Genomic DNA, 17,191 nt, shown 5'->3' with positions numbered 1-17,191 from the left:
TGTAGAATTACTGAACAACAGTGGTGGGCCATCAAGGCCTGCAAGGCCTTCTCTGCTGGCCTAAAAAAATATCTGAATCACAGACTGATTTTTATTTTATTTTGTCCATGAATGCTTATGAAATAATTCCAAATGGTCTGTCTGCTTCCTTTCATAACTTTTTCCCAGGCTGTGCTGCTTCCACACATGTATTTTCATATTAAAGCATCTAACCAATCACATTTCAGCCACTTTTTATTGTCAGACAGGGTCAAAGTCAAAGAAATCTGCCTGGAGGCCTGCAGAATCAGATTCACGGGCGTTCTAGCCAAAACATAAGTGCTGATGAAACTGTTGCTTCAACCAATCAGATTTTGAGTTGTGAAACTAAGGCCTTCTGGAAGGCTATGGTAATGTCAGAGTGTCAAACGCCCTTTGATTGGAGCTTCAGTGAGTGTACTCAACTATAGTTGTGTTGATATGAAGGCGATTTGTCAGCCCATGATGCCTGAGGAAGGAGAGGATTTTGATGTGGCTGCAGATTTATTGTCAAAGCCATGTTCAACATGGACTTTTCAAGAAAAGCTGGACATCGTTAAGAAAGGTCGGGCAATTCCGAAGCTAGCAGGCTTGTTACAGGGAGGAAAAGGATTTGTCCGTCACTTTCAGTCCGCTAGCTATGAGCGGTACCCCTGACTCGCAGGCTCCGAAGAACACTGTAAATTGTATTTGCCAGTGACCAATATGGTGTTTGGAGCCACCCTGGGTTTGTACATTTGACTTGCCTAACCAGTAATGAGACACCAGAGCACCGATGGACACTTAAAAGCAACGGTGCCGTCCAAAACTTTTGGGGAAACCAGAGTGGATCCACAAATGAGTGAAGAAGTGCGAAGGGAAACAAGAGCTCCACAACGAAAAGGTGACTAAAAATAGGGAAATCTTAAAAAGACTGATTGACTGTGCCAGTTTTTGGGGGCCAGCGGGAACTTTCATTTACATCTCTGCGATGTAACGTCTCTCTACTGCATTTCCGCATCGTTATTGAGGGGTGGATTGACAGATAGAGCCCTACTGAAGGCCTAGATGGGAAACGCACTGCCCGCCACTCCCTCGTAAACAAACAAACAAACATACATACAATTTCAACCCGTCTCATTTACTCAGTTCGTTAACAGCAGACCTGCACAAGACCGAGTCTTTTCTCCAGGGTCTCCTTGTTGCCGAGTGTGCTGTTGAGTGAAGCCAGACGCTCCTGGACTCCATGTAGCCACGTCCAGGTAGCCTGCAGTGTCTCTTCAAACGCCTGTTGCTCCTGTAAGGTAAGCTGGCAGCTACGTAGCTTCTCTCTCACACGTCTTAGCAGTGCCTGGTGCTGCGACTGCAGCTGCGCTGAGACTCTGGTCTCGCTGCCGTCGCCTCGCCCGCCCTCATTTAGGGTCTGGCCCTCCTGGCATAAACGCTCAAAGGAATCCCTGCAGGAGTAAAAACATTCAGCGGGGAATCCTTCCTGGAGGGTTTGTGCTGCAGAAAAGACTGTTTTTTTTCCTGATTCACCTTTCTTTGAGCACCTCCTGTTGGTATTCCTCAACTTGCTCCAGTAAGGCCTTTTCGGGACCACGTTGCTTAGCTTCGAGCCGGTCGGTGGTCATCCTTTTCTCCATGTGCTCCAACCACCACCGGAGCTTCTTCAGGCGACCCTCGAAACTACAAGGGGTTCAAAAAAAACGTTTGTTGTTTTTGTTTTTAAATGGGAAGTTCTCCGCGGGTCTGGTTCCCAGCAAAGTTCACTTTCTACCCTTTCATGAGGGTTGCGCTGTCCTCCAAGATCTGTTGGTTCTGCCTGCACTGCTCCACAAAGCCGTCCCAGTCCTGCTGGATGGACGAGAGCTGCTGCTGCACCTGGCCGGCATTGGCTTTGGGAAGGTGGAGTAGGAGTTTCTCTCCTTCCCCACAAACATGAGTGAGATTCACCTCGCCCTCCTCCACGCGTTCCATCGCACCCTGGCAGACAAAAGTACAATTTCAAAATCATGTTATTTTTATATGTACACACACATATTTATATCAAGTTGCACGGTTTTACCTTTAGTTTCTGTAGTTTACGATCTACAACATGAGTGTCCCCCGACCGGTCGGAGCATTCTTTCACGATCTCTCTCTGTTCCACGAGCCAGCGATGGAATTCTTGTACCAGATCTGTGAAACAAGATACCATTTGTGTTTTTGGGGTATCAAACGGAATAAGTCTCTTCAGCGTTTCCCCATCGAAACCTGACATGCAAAATCCAAAAAGAGAGTCCGGGCGTTCGGAAAGTGAAGGGAAAACCACGTTTTCCGTCGAGATCCGGCTGTTTTCTCACCGTTGAACTGCTGCTGAAGACAGTTCTGCAGAGACGCCAGTGTTCTGGCAGAAAGCTGGTTCACCGACTCGTAAGTCTTGATGAGCTCGGTGAGTCCCGAGCCCAAGCCGGAAAGCTCCTCCGAGGGATACTTCCGACACAGGGTGTTGAGGCTTTCTCTCGTGGAGTCGATGCTTCCCTGCTGATTTTGCAGCTCCTTCTGAAGGTCCTTGAAAACATGGGATGACACGGAATATGTGCAATATTCAGAACTGTGCAATATTTCATTTCATAACAGCTACACTACAATTTTTCCTTTTATCATACTATTGTGCACTCCTTACCTCACTTGTTACTAGGACACTTATAGTTTTATCACTTGTTTACTAAGACACTTTATACACTGCTCAAAAAAATAAGGGGAACACTTAAAAAACACATCCTAGATCTAAATGAATGAAATATTCTTATGAAATACTTTGCTCTTTACACAGTTGAATGTGCTGACAACAAAATCACACAAAAATGATCCATGGAAATCAATTGTATCAACCCATGGAGGTCTGGATTAGGAATCACACTCAAAATTAAAGTGTGAAAACAAACTCCTGGCTGATCCAACTTTGATGTAATGTCCTTAAAACAAGTCCAAATGAATCTGTGTTGCTTCCTGAGTGGACACTATGATTTCACACAAGTGTGATTGACTTGGAGTTACATTGTGTTGTTCAAGTGTTCCCTTTATTTTTTTGAGCAGTATAGTTTCACTGAGACACTTTATAGTTTATAGTTTATTTTCATTTCTAATTCTGCCTTTTTCTTTTTATTATTTATTACTGTTATATTGTCTGTAACTCTGGCACAACAATTTCCTTCGGGATTAATAAAGTTGTTCTTATCTTATCTAGCGTTCTTACAAGTGCTCTTTTCCATGCCAATGTGAGGTCTTGCTTGGACTACAATCTCCGCACCAAGAGCAAACTCTTTATCTTCTGCTTTAGGTTGAACATGTTACGATTGCTGAGGTTTAATTTTCTCCGTATTACTTTGTGAATTTTAGAGGCGACACACTACACACTTGTTTATACAAAGTGTAAAGGTAATAAAAAGCAATATATACAGCGGTACCTTTATTTTAGATGTCAAAAAGTAATCGTGGCTCCCAGTGTTTTCTTTTCCGAGGAAACCGGGTCCAAATGACTCTTTGGGTGTTACGGGTTGCCGACCCCTGACATGTCAAGCCTGAACTCCGTTGGTGTCACTCCACTCGCTTCATGTTTATTTTTGTCATGGTCATATCTCCCTTTTTTTTTTTTTTTTTAACTGTTTTTTTACTGTTTTTTTTTTTTTTTTTTAACTACAATTTTCTACTGTTATTTATTATCGTTATATTTTTCTTGAAACTCTGTTTTTTTTTTTCTACAATTTTCTACTATTATTTATTATCGTTATATTTTTCTTGAAACTCTGTTTTTTTTTTCTACAATTTTCTACTACTATTTATTATCGTTATATTTTTCTTGAAACTCTGTTTTTTTTTCTACAATTTTCTACTATTATTTATTATCGTTATATTTTTCTTGAAACTCTGTTTTTTTTTTCTACAATTTTCTACTATTATTTATTATCGTTATATTTTTCTTGAAACTCTGTTTTTTTTTTCTACAATTTTCTACTATTATTTATTATCGTTATATTTTTCTTGAACCTCTGTTTTTTTTTTTACTACAATTTTCCACTATTATTTATTATCGTTATATTTTTCTTGAAACTTTGGCACAACAATTTCCTCCGGGATGAATAAAGTTGTTCTTATTCTTATCTGTTTCTGTTCTTATCCTTGTTGTTCATTCAGCTGTCTATTTATCTGGATAACTTTTGCTAACTTTTAAATCTCTCTTTATATTCCTACTTATTGATACTGTCATCGTTGGGATCAATAATTTTCATTAGGCTTCGAGCTTATAAATCGCACACCTTTACTCTGCAGATGTCCTCGGGATCTGAACCCGCCGGGGAGGAAATAAGGGAATCCTCGATACTCTTAAGCCAAGCAGACATTTGTGAGATGTAATCTTCCAGCTGCTTCTTCTGGGAGCTGAAGTCCAGGAGGTTTCCCTTTGCCTGCTCGTGCAGCTTCTGAACCGAGTGGATCTTCTTGCGCAGGTCGTTCTCCAACACCTGACGACCAACCGAAGCGGTGAAGTTCTTGTTTTGTTCGCGAATCCAAAACGACTTGGAGTAAATAATCATGAAAGTACAATGTAGCACCTGCAACTTGGTGGGCGTCTCCTCACTCTGACTTCCCGTCTTCAGCTCTGAGATTTTGCCCTGCAGGATTTCGAGTTTCTGCTCCTTCTCAGCAGTTTCTGTCTGTGAATAAATCCAATGGAAAAAGTCAATTTTTCCCCAAAGTCACATCCTCTTCTTCTTCTTCTTTCGGCTTTTCCCTTCAGGGGTCGCCACAGCGAGTCAACTTTCTCCATCTAACCCTATTCTCTGTATCCTCCTCTCTCACACCAACTACCTTCATATCCTCTCTCACTACGTCCATAAATCTTCTCTTTGGTCTTCCTCCAGACCTCTTGCCTGGCAGCTCCAATTCCAGCATCCGTCTACCAATATATTCACTCTCCCTCCTCTGTACATGACCCAACCATCTCAGTCTCTGACCTTCTCTCCAAAACATCTGACATGTGCCGTCCCTCTGATAGCCTCATTCCTGATCCTATCCATCCTGGTCACTCCCAAAGAGAACCTCAACATCTTCATCTCTGCAACCTCTAGTTCTGCCTGCTGTCTTTTGGTCATTGTAACAGTTTCTAGTCCAAACATCATCGCTGGTCTCACCACTGTCTTGTACACCTTTCCTTTTATTCTGGCTGAAAGTCTTCTATCACATAGTACCCCTGACATTTTTCTCCACCCATTCCAACCTGCTTGGACCCGTCTCTTCACCTCTTTTCCGCACTCTCCTTTGCTCTGGACTGTTGACCCTAAGTACCTGAAATCCTCCAGCTTCTTGATCTCCACTCCCTGTAGCCTCACCGTTCCACCCGAGTTCCTCTCATTCACACACATATATTCTGTCTTGCTGCGACTAACTTTCATTCCTCTCCTTTCCAGAGCATACCTCCACCTCTCTAGATTTTCCTCTGCCTGTTGTCTGCTCTCACGACAGATCACAATGTCATCCGCAAACATCACGGTCCATGGGGATTCCTGTCTAACCTCATCTGTCAGCCTGTCCATCACCACTGCAAACAAGAAGGGGCTCAGAGCTGATCCCTGATGGAGTCCCACCTCCACCTTGAACTTCTCTGTTACCCCTACAGCACACCGTACCAGTGTCTCACAGCTAGCATACATGTCCTGCACCAGTCTAACATACTTCTCTGCCACTCCAGACTTCCTCATACAATACCAGAGCTCCTCTCTTATTTCTTGCCCTTTTCGTTCTGTGTCGAATTATTATGCGCGTTTGCTTACGTCGCCAAACGTTTTTACCTGTAAGACGGAGAGCCTTGCCGACACCCTCTGACTGTCATTGAGGTTGTTCAGGCTCTCGTTCAGCTCCGTCACGCAACTGCTTGTCCAGCTTTCCACGTCCTCGCTTATTTTACGTACGTCACCCCACAGGAGCAACATCCGGTTCAGCCGATCGATGTTGTCGTCGACCCTCTCGGTCACCTACGGAACGGATTCGGCATTTCCTCTTTACGACATTTGCGATACTTGCGGCCCAAACCAGCAAATTGCTAATCACGTGATGAATGTATATCAACTGAACCCGTCGCTTTGGGTATGCTAACTGGAAATGCTAACTGGGCTAAAACATTTAGCATGAATGTTGCAGTCGCCAGGACTCGAACTGATGGTTTTATAGCAGCTTTTAACAGGAGGCGGCAGTGCCGAGTTGATATTTTGGACTTTAAAACCGCTCCTGTGCCAATATGTGTGCAAGATGTTGTAGCTGAAGGCCAACTTACATCCAGCCACTGATCCACCAGGGTCTCCATGTCCTTTTTCATCGCCTGAGAGTCACACTCCGGGATCTTCTTCATTTCCATCACTAACTGTTTTCCTTTGTTGGAAAACTGGTCCAGTTCGTGTTGTTTGCCAGACATTTCTGTTTTCACGCCTTCATGCTAGGAAAGGGGTAAATAAGAGGCGAATTAGCCTTTCAATGAGCTGCGGACGGATTGATGTCAGTTTCGCTCCGGGAAATATTATTTTAAATATCATAATTTACTGTGTAAATGACTGATACTTCAATGTCATTGAAGACGGTTGAGACGACGGAGCTACATATCGGGCCTGTTTCCGACCTTGGTCAGCGATCTCTTGGTTTCCTCATAGTCCTTCAGAATGGAGCTTAAATCCGCCAAGGATTCAGCAGCCTCTATACTGGTGCTGATGGAGGTTTTCAGGATTTGATAATCTCTCATGTACGCCAGCAGAATATTACACTGCTCCTGTCTGTGGGAGAAAACAATCAATTGAATGGCAGCGTTTTCTCCCACCGTGGATTGATTTTTAGCATTTCCCCCGTCGTGCTCCGCTTCCGCTTCCAAGCAGACGAAATGCGCTTGGGTTTTTTAAATTTTTTTTCCGTACCTCTCCGTTATGAGCCTCTTCGTGTCCTCCCATGTGGTCTCCAGCAGGCTGATTTCCCTCAGCACCTCCCCAGCAAGCTCGGCATCTCTCTGGGCCAACTGGTTGCCCTTCTCCCTCAACCACTGCTCCTCATGCTGGTGCGACTGCAGCTCGTCCTCCAGTTGGTTATAAAACCGAAGCCTGGAAAACCGAAAGCGACCCCTTCATTCACCCGCGCCCGCAGGAACGCCGATATCGGTCGATGTCGGTCGACGCTTTACCTCTGCTGAAGCGTGAGAAGACTGGGTTCTTTAAAGCTCTGGCGATCGGCTTTCTCTTCCAGATCCTCCACGGCTTGGAGCAGCTGTTCCTTCCGCTGTCTGAACGAGGTCCAGAGAGCCCCCAAGGCCTCCGCCTCGCTCTGCTTCGTCCCCAGCAAGTTCCTCACCGCGTCCAGCTCCGCGCTGAGCGAATCCGCCAGCATCCGGCACGATTTACGAGACCCTCCGTCGGCGCCGATGCACAGGTGGCTTTTGCAAAGGCCGCCGTCGAGATTGACGGCGAGAGTCTCGAGCTGGCAAATGTCCGGGACGATGGTGGTCAGTTCTTGCTGGAGCTCCTCCACCCTTCCGCGATCCCAGCTCCCGGCGCTTTCCACGGTTTGTCTCAAACCCCGCAACACCCCGGCGGCGACGCCGTGGGTCTGCAAAAAGGCCTCGAGTCTTTCCAGACACTCTAACTGGAGCTCGGCTATCTGCCGCGCCTCCAGATAAGGCTGGATCCCGCTGTCCGCTCGGCTTTGTAAGAGTTGCGCGTCGCCGGGGTCGCAGATCTCACAGAGCTTCTCCGCCTGACGCTCCAAATTCTGTCTCGCGTCCGATTGCTTCCGTAGGGACGCATGGGTTTCCTGTCAAAACCAAGAGATGGGAAATGAAACGTTACTCATCACACAGCCTCGAACTGCACCAGCCAAGACGGCTGTTGAGACGCATTTTGAGATAACGGTGCATTTTGTACTAAACGTCCAAAATGTAATAACGTTTTCATTTCATTTTGTAATAAACTGCAGCATTTTGTAATAAAGTGCTGCATTATGTAATAAGTTATTACATATTGAGAAGGTTATTACAATAATAAGAATAAGAACAACTTTATTTATCCCGAAGGAAATTGTTGTGCCAGGGTTTCAAGTAAAACATAACAATAATAGATAATAGTAGGAAGGAGGGAGAATAAGAAATACAAATATTAAGTGTCAAAGTTAAGGCTATAAAGTGTTTTAAAGTCTCAAATAGTATAAAGATTTGAATATTCCCTTTGAAAAAAAAAAAATCTTTACTAAACTGTTACTAAAGCAAGAAGAAGTAAATAGAAAAAAAAAAGTAGAAAATGTAGGAAAGAGACACTAAGGCTGAGACAGAAGTTATTACAAAATGCACTTGCAACTTTTTTATTCTCTTGGAAATGTAATAACATGGTGCATTATGTAATAACAATTCTAAAGCATAAGTTTGTTAATTGTATTTTATTTTACTTAAAAGTATTTGTAAAAGCTAGGCCTATTATTAGTATCACTGTATTAGCCTAGTAGCAGTACTTAGCAATTACTATCAGTACACTATTCAAAGGTTGCATTAACAGAGAATATTCTATAAATTCCATGTTATTACATTTCCTAGAGAATAAAAAAAGTTGCATGTGCATTTTGTAATAATCTTCTCAAAATGTAATAACATAACATAATGCGGCAAAATGTATTACAAAATGCGTTGGGGCAGTTTATTACAAAATGTGGCTTTATTACAAAATGAGTACAGTATTTGCATACAGTGCCTATCATAAGTATTCATCATGGTTAATAAAATTTGGCTTTTTTAGCACAAAAATTCATTGGAAAAAACTCTTTCATGTCAAAGTGGAAACAGATTTCTACAAAGTAATGTCAATGAATTAAAAATATATACCATGATTGATTTATGAAAGCACTAAAAGGGTAAATCATCCAAGGGGGTGAATACTTATGATAGGCATTGTACATTTTGGCCATTTGTACAGTTCTATATTACCCTTTTTTCCCTTTAATTTTTACATTTGCACGAATAGAGGCCAATTATAAGCGCACGTATTCTAATATTATCGCAAAACTCCAAGTCACCGTTATTTGAGTACGTCATTAAGTGAGGACCACCTGTAGTAGAGAAATTTGCGTAATCGGTCCTATCAACTTTATTTTTCGGACTAAAAGCCGCTACTTTTTTTTTCCAAATGCTCTAAAAACTGCAATTTAAACAACAACGCGGCTAATTTTGGGATTTTTCTTAATGCTAATGAGCTTCACGCCGCCAAAATATTTAGCCTGGTAACATCGGACCGACGAAATGAGCGTGAAATTATGAGACCGTTCAATTCCGACACCGAAGAAGACGACTTAAATGGTTTTAGCGCAAGATAGCGACGGATGGATGGACTTTTCCTCGTCCTATTTATTATTAATCCTATTACAGGCACTGTTCGGAAAACAGAATTTCCAATACGTGTTTGTGGATGTTACGGTTGTATTTAATTAAATTGACCACGATCTCACTTATAAAAGTAGCAAGTAGCAATTATCCAAGGAGCATGCGTATTTTTAAAAGATGTAAACTCTGCGGCAACTTTAACAATGTACCGGAAATTACGGTACATTATGTTTATTTCGGTACGGCATTGTAACATAAGATATTTACCCAGAAACATTTTTATTTTTCATTTTTAACCCTCATATTATGTTAAGGGTCAATTTGACCCAATGGGTCAAAACATAATATGAGGGATAATAAAGCAGAATTTGCAGAAAAAGCTTCTGTCATATGGAATTGAAACATATTTACATGCAACTGTAAAATTTATCAAGAATATTTAGAGTCAAATTAGACTTTGCAGAAATATTTCCCCCCTCCCTTAAAATGACCAAACTAATTCAACAGATATCCAGCGAGTATCAGTAATTTGAAAACAACATTTTAAAGGAAAGCCTGCTTTCTTTAAAATTGCAATTTCTAACATATTTTTAACATATTTTGAATTCCTCTTCTTTCTGCTGCAGGGAATTTTAAAATCTTAAAACCTTAAAAAGAAAAAAAAAATATCACCCATTTACTGTGAATTGTAATAATTTATCTGTATATATGTTCATAACTGTGCAATATTTCATAACAGCGACATGTACTTTTTTTTTTGGTTTCTTTTTTTCTTACTGTTTTTTTTTTTTTTTTTTACTGTTTATACAATTTTCTATTATTACTAATTACTGTTATATTTTTCTTGTAACTCCAGCACAACAATCGTCTTTGGGATAAATAAAGTTGTTCTTATTCTTCTTATTCTTATTTTTATATTTTATCCCATTTACATCAATTTACACCATAACGCATTCCCGGTTTATGATGTAAATTGGTTGCATTGTTAACTTTGGCCTCCCGCTAGTTTGAACATTTTATCTTGCACCGCAAGGGACCGAGCAAAAAGTCTGTTTCCAATTTTATACAAACTAAGATAATTTTACTATCGTTTTTTATGCAGCAACTACAACTATTGATCAAAGAGAACAATATCATCATAAATGCATCAATAAATATGAATATAAATACAGACAATTAGAAGACAGCAAAAGACAAATACATAAACAGCAGAGAGAAGAACAATAACATCAAGGAAAAGAATAGACAGAATGGAAAAAAAATATTTTTTATCTTATCCTTGTTGTTCAGGCTGTCTATTCTCACCCTTGCTGTCTTTTTTTGTTTTGTTTTTTTCCTTCCATTCTGTTGTCTATTCTTATCCATGTTGTTGATCACTGCTGTATATTTATTTGTGGATGTCTTTGCTATTTTTTTAATTTATATATACACCTATATTTATATATTTAGTGTAATTGTTACACTGCTGTGACAAACTAATTTCTTCTGTCGGGAGCAAAAAATTTATCTTATCTTAACTTATTTTATTTTGGTATTTTGGCCATCAGACAAAACACAATTGTTTTGCCTCAGCAGCAAAACAATAACCATATAAATAAATACAAATGAATTTCCCCTATGGGGATCAATAAAGTACTATCTTATCTTGTTGTCATCATGTTAACTGTTACTATCCTTGTTACTGTCTTTATCCTTTTAATTGTGTCTTCTATTTATATTTATTGATATTGTTATTGATGCACGACTGTGACAAATGAATTTCCCCAATTGGGGTCAATAAAGTATTATCTTATTGTCATTCTAATATCTGTTCCTATCCTTGTTAATGTCTTTATCCTTTTATCTCCAATTTATATTTGTATTTATATCCATATTCATATTTATTGGTATTATTGCGCTGCTGTGACAGCATTATCTTGTCTTTTTTTTTAGTCCAAAAAGCCAAATATATTGACCATAATTTCATTTTAGAAAAGGTTGAAACACTCAAGGGGAATAAATATTTATCTAGTATTTATTTAAGTATTTCCAAACACTCCAAGCTGGATAAAGGATGAGCTTCTTACCTTTACTTGCACGGTAGCAGACTGCAGGTTGCCGATGTTGATCTGAGAAGCCGAGTGCAGATTTGAAAGGATGGTTTCGCTCCACTGGTTGAATTTCAAAAGCGCCTGGTCAAACTGCTCCACCTGGGAGACGTGGTTATGAATCTCCTGGATTCTAGGGTGCAAAAACAGAAATTGAAATCCGACTGTTTCACGAGCATTTGTAGACTTTTGGTCAATCTTTGCATATCAATTGAGAATTTAAAAGGTTAAAGTTCAGCTCATTAGCAGTTATAGTTTACATGAAAACAACAAATATTGCTGAATTTCATGCCCAGTGTCTTAGATATTAGCCAGGTGAGCTACTTCCCTGTGTTTATACTAACTCTGTATTATTAATCATATATAGTTTTACACATACAGGACTGGGATCAAGATTTTCACTTTATTTGGCCCCGAAAAAAAATCCTGAATCTAATGGAAGATACCATAATAGCGTCCTGTAAAAGTTTAATATATATGTACATACACTGCTCAAAAAAATAGAGGGGAGGCTAAAATAACACATCCTTGATCTGAATGAATGAAATATTCTTATTAAATACTTAGTTCTTTACATAGCTGAATACGATGACAACAAAATCAAACAAACACGATCAATGGAAATCAAATGTATCAACATGGAGGTCTGGATTTGGAGTCACACTCAAAATGAAAGTGGGAAAACACACCACAGGCTGACCCAGTTTTGATGTAATGTCCTTAAAACGAGTGAAAATGAATCCGTGTTGCTTCCTAAACGGACACTTTAATTTCACACAAGTGTTATTATCTTGGAGTTACATTGCGTTGTTTAAGTGTTCCCTTTATTATTTTTTTGAGGACTATATATAAGCCACACTTGTCTATAAACTGCAGGTTTAAACATGTTGCAACATGAGATATTTACAAAAACTTTTCTTTTTTTTTTTTTAAGTTTTGATTAAATACATACTGGTAACATCCACAAATCCATAACGGAAATGCTTTATTCTGAAAAGTGCCTTTAGCACGGCTAATGAAAAAGATTAATAATATACCGTATTTTCTGGACTATAAGCCGCTACTTTTTTGAACCTTGCTGTTTATATAGCGATGCGGCTAATCTATGAATTTTTGTCTTAGCTAACAGCCATGGCCGCGCTCTAGCAGGAAGTGCAAAAACAAGACGCAAGAGCTCAATGAAAAGAAGAAGACACACATTTTTGGCATATTTAACGCAGCACGACACGCAAAATATTTTTCAACAGCTATGTTTTTGCAGCCACTCATAATCAGCGTGAATCGTGTATTGTAGTGTTTGATCAGCCATGTTGGATACAATTAAGGTATATAAATAAACATTTTTAAAATCTTTGTGTGTAAATATCTCATTTCACATAGTGGATATCTGTGGTTTATAATCCGGTGCGGCTAATATATGTAAAAAAAAAAAAATCTTTTAAAATTTAGTGGGTGCGGCTTATATCCCAATGCGCCTTATAGTCCAGAAAATACAGTAATAAGTATTAATAACACAAGTCCATCCATCTTCTTTCCATTTTCCTGGTCTTCCTCCTGCGCACTAAAAGCGTTTGAGAATAATAAGAATAACTTTATTCATCCTGTAGGAAATTGTTGTGCCAGAGTTTCAAGTAAAACATAACAATAATAAATAATAGTAGGAAATTGTATAAACAGTATAGAAAAGAGGGAAGAATAAGAAATACAAATAAAACTATTAAGTATCAAAGTAACAAGTCAAGGCTATAAAGTGTTTTAAGCAACACTGAGATTCCCTGCGGCTGAAGGGAGAGGAATTAAAAAGTCTGATAGCCTCAGGTAGGAAAGCCGTCTTCTTCTGTTTCATCGGTCCGATTTGACGAGGCTAAATGTTTTGGCGGCGTGAAGCTCATTAGCCCAACAAAAATCCACAAATTAGCCGCATCCTCGTTTAAGCCGCGGCTCGGAAAAAATAAAAAAAGTAGCGTCTTATAGTCCGGAAATTACTATATTTGTGCTCCTCATTGTAACGGCTTACCTTTGGGGGAGGACTTCATTTTGAATTTGCAATCTTTTCTGCAGGATCCCGAGCTCCTCCGTCAGCTCCCTCACTCTCTCCTCGGGAGCAGAGGGACACAGCGACGTCCCAATGGAAGCCAAGTCAGAATGGAAAGCTCCAAGAGACTGGACCTCCACGTGCACAGCCTGGAAGGAATAGCATTCGTCTTTATGTGTCCTGGTGCTTAACACTATTTTTTTGTGTCTTTTACAACCTATTTACATTTTCAGCGCTTGTAGCGTTGATGGTAACCCTTGGAACTCCGAGTAACCCGATGAAAAAAACCCCAATCACATGAATATCTGGATGCGTTACCTGCAAATCCTGAAGCTCAGCGCGGAGTTTGGCTTTATCGGCGGACAGATACTGATTGTTTGATTTGGACGCAGATTCAGCTCTCTCCAAACAGGAAATAAAGTTTGAACGTTGTTTCTCATACCTGCAGCATATGAAAAAAATAATAAGAATAAGAAAAAAACTTGAATTAGTTGTACCAGAGTTACAAGAAAAATATAACAATAACAAATAATAGTAGAAAATTGTATAAACAGTAAAAAAAAAATTAAAAAAAATAATAAAAAAGGGAGATATGACAAGGTCTTAAGGTCTTAAGTAACAAGCAAAAGATAAGGAGTGCACAAGAGTATGATAAAAAGTAAAAACTAGAGGGAGGCCAAAGTTAACACAATGAAATCAATTTACATCATAAACGGAGCATGCGTTACACTGCAACCGTGTATAAATTTAAGAATAAGAAAAATAAGAACAACTTTATTTATCCCAAAGGAAATTGTTGTGCCAGAGTTAAAAGAAAAATATAACTATAATAAATAATAGAATATTGTATAAACAGCAAAAAAAAAAAAAAAACTGTAAAAAAGAAAAAAAGTACATGTAGCTGTTATGAAATATTGCACAGTCATGAACATACATACAGATGAATTATAGCAATTTACAGTAAGTGGGTGAGATTTTTTTTTTCCTTTTTGAGGTTTTAAGATTTTAAGATTCCCTGCGGCTGAAGGGAGAGCAATTAAAAGTCTGATAGCCTCCAAAAACACTTCTTTACCGCCACGTATAATTGGGTAAATGGTATCCCATTTTAATCCATGACAGTGAATCCATTTAAAATCTCTTTAAAACACTTTAAATGTTTAAATTAAGTCATATTCGTATCACCCTTCATGCCAGCCGCACCGTGGATAAAACTACTATGTAAATAACTTATCTATTTATTTTGATTTTTATCCAAAAAAAAAAAAAAAAACCCTTTCGACGCTCCGAGCCGGGAGCTCTGGTTGCACAATTACAATTAAAAACCTCTGGATTCAAATGACACGTTACTTTTGCCAAAGGGAGAGCAGGGCCTCCAGAGCGCGCTGTCTCTCCTTGGCCTTCTGCAGATTTAGCTCATAGCTCGCGTTCAGCTCGGTCACGGTCGTCTCCGCCGTCTCTCGGTCACGGAGTCTGCGGGCGCCGGCCGACAAGGACAGCAGGGTTCCCTTCAGACGTTCCAGACACTGGCAGACGTCCTGGGGAGCCATACAAAGCCCAGATCCTGGGATGTTACGTTTTATGTTTTTACAGAGAGAAAGCGAATTAACCACGGCGAGAGCGGATAAACGGATACCATGTGGTTTTGAAGAGCCTTGTAGGTCTCCGATGACGACGTGCAGGATTTGATTGGATGCTCCAGTTTCACGTGCAGTTCACCCAGAGACGCTTGCATCTAAGAGCAAATGAGGATACGGTCCATCTGCATGTTTTTCCAACTCTGACTTGTATGCTAAGGCGCGATAATTCCGGAAGGCGCGCTGCGTTATAAGGCGCATGATAAAATGTATAATGTTTAAAGCTAAACAAAACAGTCAGTTTAGTCAAACTTTATTTATCTCATCAGTTTGGTTTTCATTACTCGGCAAAGTTCATCTGCTGGCTTTTGTACCATTGATTCATTCATGTTGCTGCTCTATTCCCATCATCTACCGCAGGGGGGGGGAAACTTTTTGGCTCAAGGGACGCATTGACTTTTAAAATTTGCCGGAAGGGCCGGGTCACCACAAGATAATGATACATATAGTAAAAAAAAAAAACAAAAAACGCATTTGTTAACAGTACATATCAGACTCGGCTAACATTCACTTTGAAAATAAAACAAACTCGGTTTTGAAGGCTCAGACATTTGCTTGCATTTCATGCACAAACCGCTTTTTTTTTCCCTTGTGGCTTCACGTCCAGCTCATTCATGCGTCAGTATGTCCACAGTAAAAGCTACATCACAAAGCCAATTTGTGTCATTCAGCTCTGGAAAATTCTCAAGTCGTTCCAAAAATGAAATAATCTCCTGTTTGAGCTCCCATATTCATCAGTCCAATCATTCAATCATTCACGTCAAGTATGAATTCCTTATCAATCTTTGGCGGGCCGGATTATAAAGAGGAACGGGCCGGATGTGGCCCGCGGGCCGGAGTTTGCCCACCCCTGATTAACCTCGAGTTGGACTTCCGCTTCGTAAGCATGTTTCACACAAATGTAGAGTAATATTCTGCACAGTATCTACCGCTGTTACAAAAAGTGGTGGAGGTACGCGTACTTCGTGCTGTTTTCGGATTGGTTTGTCTTTGCCGGCGATAGATAGCGGACACCTGAAGGCGGTGTGAGGTTGGAAAAACGTTGTATTCCGGCGCTACATAATTAGTCATCTAACGTTGTCTGCTGTTGCGACCAACATTCAACCAAGGACCGACTTTTAATACAACGTCCCGGAGTGGTTTCGTCGCTTCCCAAAGTCGCACTAAAGCATTTTGACAAAACGTTGGAGCGCAGTGGACCATGTGAATTTTGTCGGAGGTCAGTAAGTACAACAAGAATTCATACATACAGGACTGTATCCGAAAATTAAACTATTGTGATAAAGTTCTTTATCTTCTGTGATGCAATTACAAAAACAAAAATGTCCTACATTCTGGATTCATTACAAGTCAACTGAAATATTGCAAGCCTTTTATTATTTTAATATTGCTGATTATGGTTTACATCTTAAGAAAACTCAAACATCTTATCTCAAAATATGAGAATATCGTGAAAAAGTCATTTTTGTTTTTTTTAATTGCATTACAGAAGATAAAGAGCTTTATCACAATATTCTAATTTTCGGAGTCAGACAAATGTTCATGACATTCTAATATTTTGAGATAGGATTTTTGAGTTTCTTAAGGCATTATCAGCAATATTGAAATAATAAAAGGCTTGCGATATTTCAGTTGATTTGTAATGAATCCGGAATGTATGACATTATTGTTTTGTAATTGCATTACAGAAGATAAAGAACTTCATAACAATATTCTAATTCTATGAGACAGTCCTATAAGGCGCAGGGCAGATTTTTTTGATTTCAAGTGCGCCTTAAAGTGCGAAAAAGGGTAAGAAAATGCCGTCATTTTTACCGCACCTCCTGCAGGTTCATTTGGAAGCGTTGCTGATGGGAGGAACTTTCCTCCAAGTGTCCATCCAGCTGCTGGACGCTCTCCTTCAGCTCGTCCCAGTACCTTCCGATTTGGGTCAGACGGGCCTTGATGCGAGCCGCCTCCCCCGAAGACACAAACCGGGCCACTTCCTGAGAATCTGCTTCCAGCTGAGGAATGACCTGGGCGCGTTCCTGAAGCTCTGCTGCAACGGCCTGGACAGGGT

At 40.0% G+C, this 17,191-nt stretch overlaps 1 protein-coding gene across 1 annotated transcript in view; it reads right to left on the bottom strand.

Moving 5' to 3' along the window:
• syne1b (spectrin repeat containing, nuclear envelope 1b) overlaps positions 1-17,191 on the bottom strand; it is a 170,857-nt gene that overhangs the window by 103,077 nt on the left and 50,589 nt on the right. The window contains exons 33-50 of the mRNA XM_086157463.1: positions 16,953-17,180; positions 15,132-15,230; positions 14,846-15,033; positions 13,817-13,940; positions 13,481-13,647; positions 11,443-11,596; positions 7,199-7,824; positions 6,939-7,118; positions 6,650-6,800; positions 6,311-6,469; positions 5,829-6,011; positions 4,593-4,694; positions 4,299-4,502; positions 2,343-2,550; positions 2,066-2,178; positions 1,778-1,983; positions 1,537-1,686; positions 1,163-1,454 (exon numbers count right to left, since the gene is read on the bottom strand). Coding sequence (XP_086013589.1) covers positions 1,163-1,454; positions 1,537-1,686; positions 1,778-1,983; positions 2,066-2,178; positions 2,343-2,550; positions 4,299-4,502; positions 4,593-4,694; positions 5,829-6,011; positions 6,311-6,469; positions 6,650-6,800; positions 6,939-7,118; positions 7,199-7,824; positions 11,443-11,596; positions 13,481-13,647; positions 13,817-13,940; positions 14,846-15,033; positions 15,132-15,230; positions 16,953-17,180 — 3,534 coding nt within the window. The remainder of the gene's footprint in view (positions 1-1,162; positions 1,455-1,536; positions 1,687-1,777; positions 1,984-2,065; positions 2,179-2,342; positions 2,551-4,298; positions 4,503-4,592; positions 4,695-5,828; positions 6,012-6,310; positions 6,470-6,649; positions 6,801-6,938; positions 7,119-7,198; positions 7,825-11,442; positions 11,597-13,480; positions 13,648-13,816; positions 13,941-14,845; positions 15,034-15,131; positions 15,231-16,952; positions 17,181-17,191) is intronic.

The sequence above is a fragment of the Fistularia commersonii genome, chromosome 1 (genome assembly GCF_037954325.1).
Source record: "Fistularia commersonii isolate RoL2024-O1a breed Wild chromosome 1, RoL_Fcom_v1.0, whole genome shotgun sequence".
Classification (NCBI taxonomy): Eukaryota; Metazoa; Chordata; class Actinopteri; order Syngnathiformes; family Fistulariidae; genus Fistularia; species Fistularia commersonii.
This window is presented reverse-complemented; position numbering and strand designations above follow the sequence as displayed.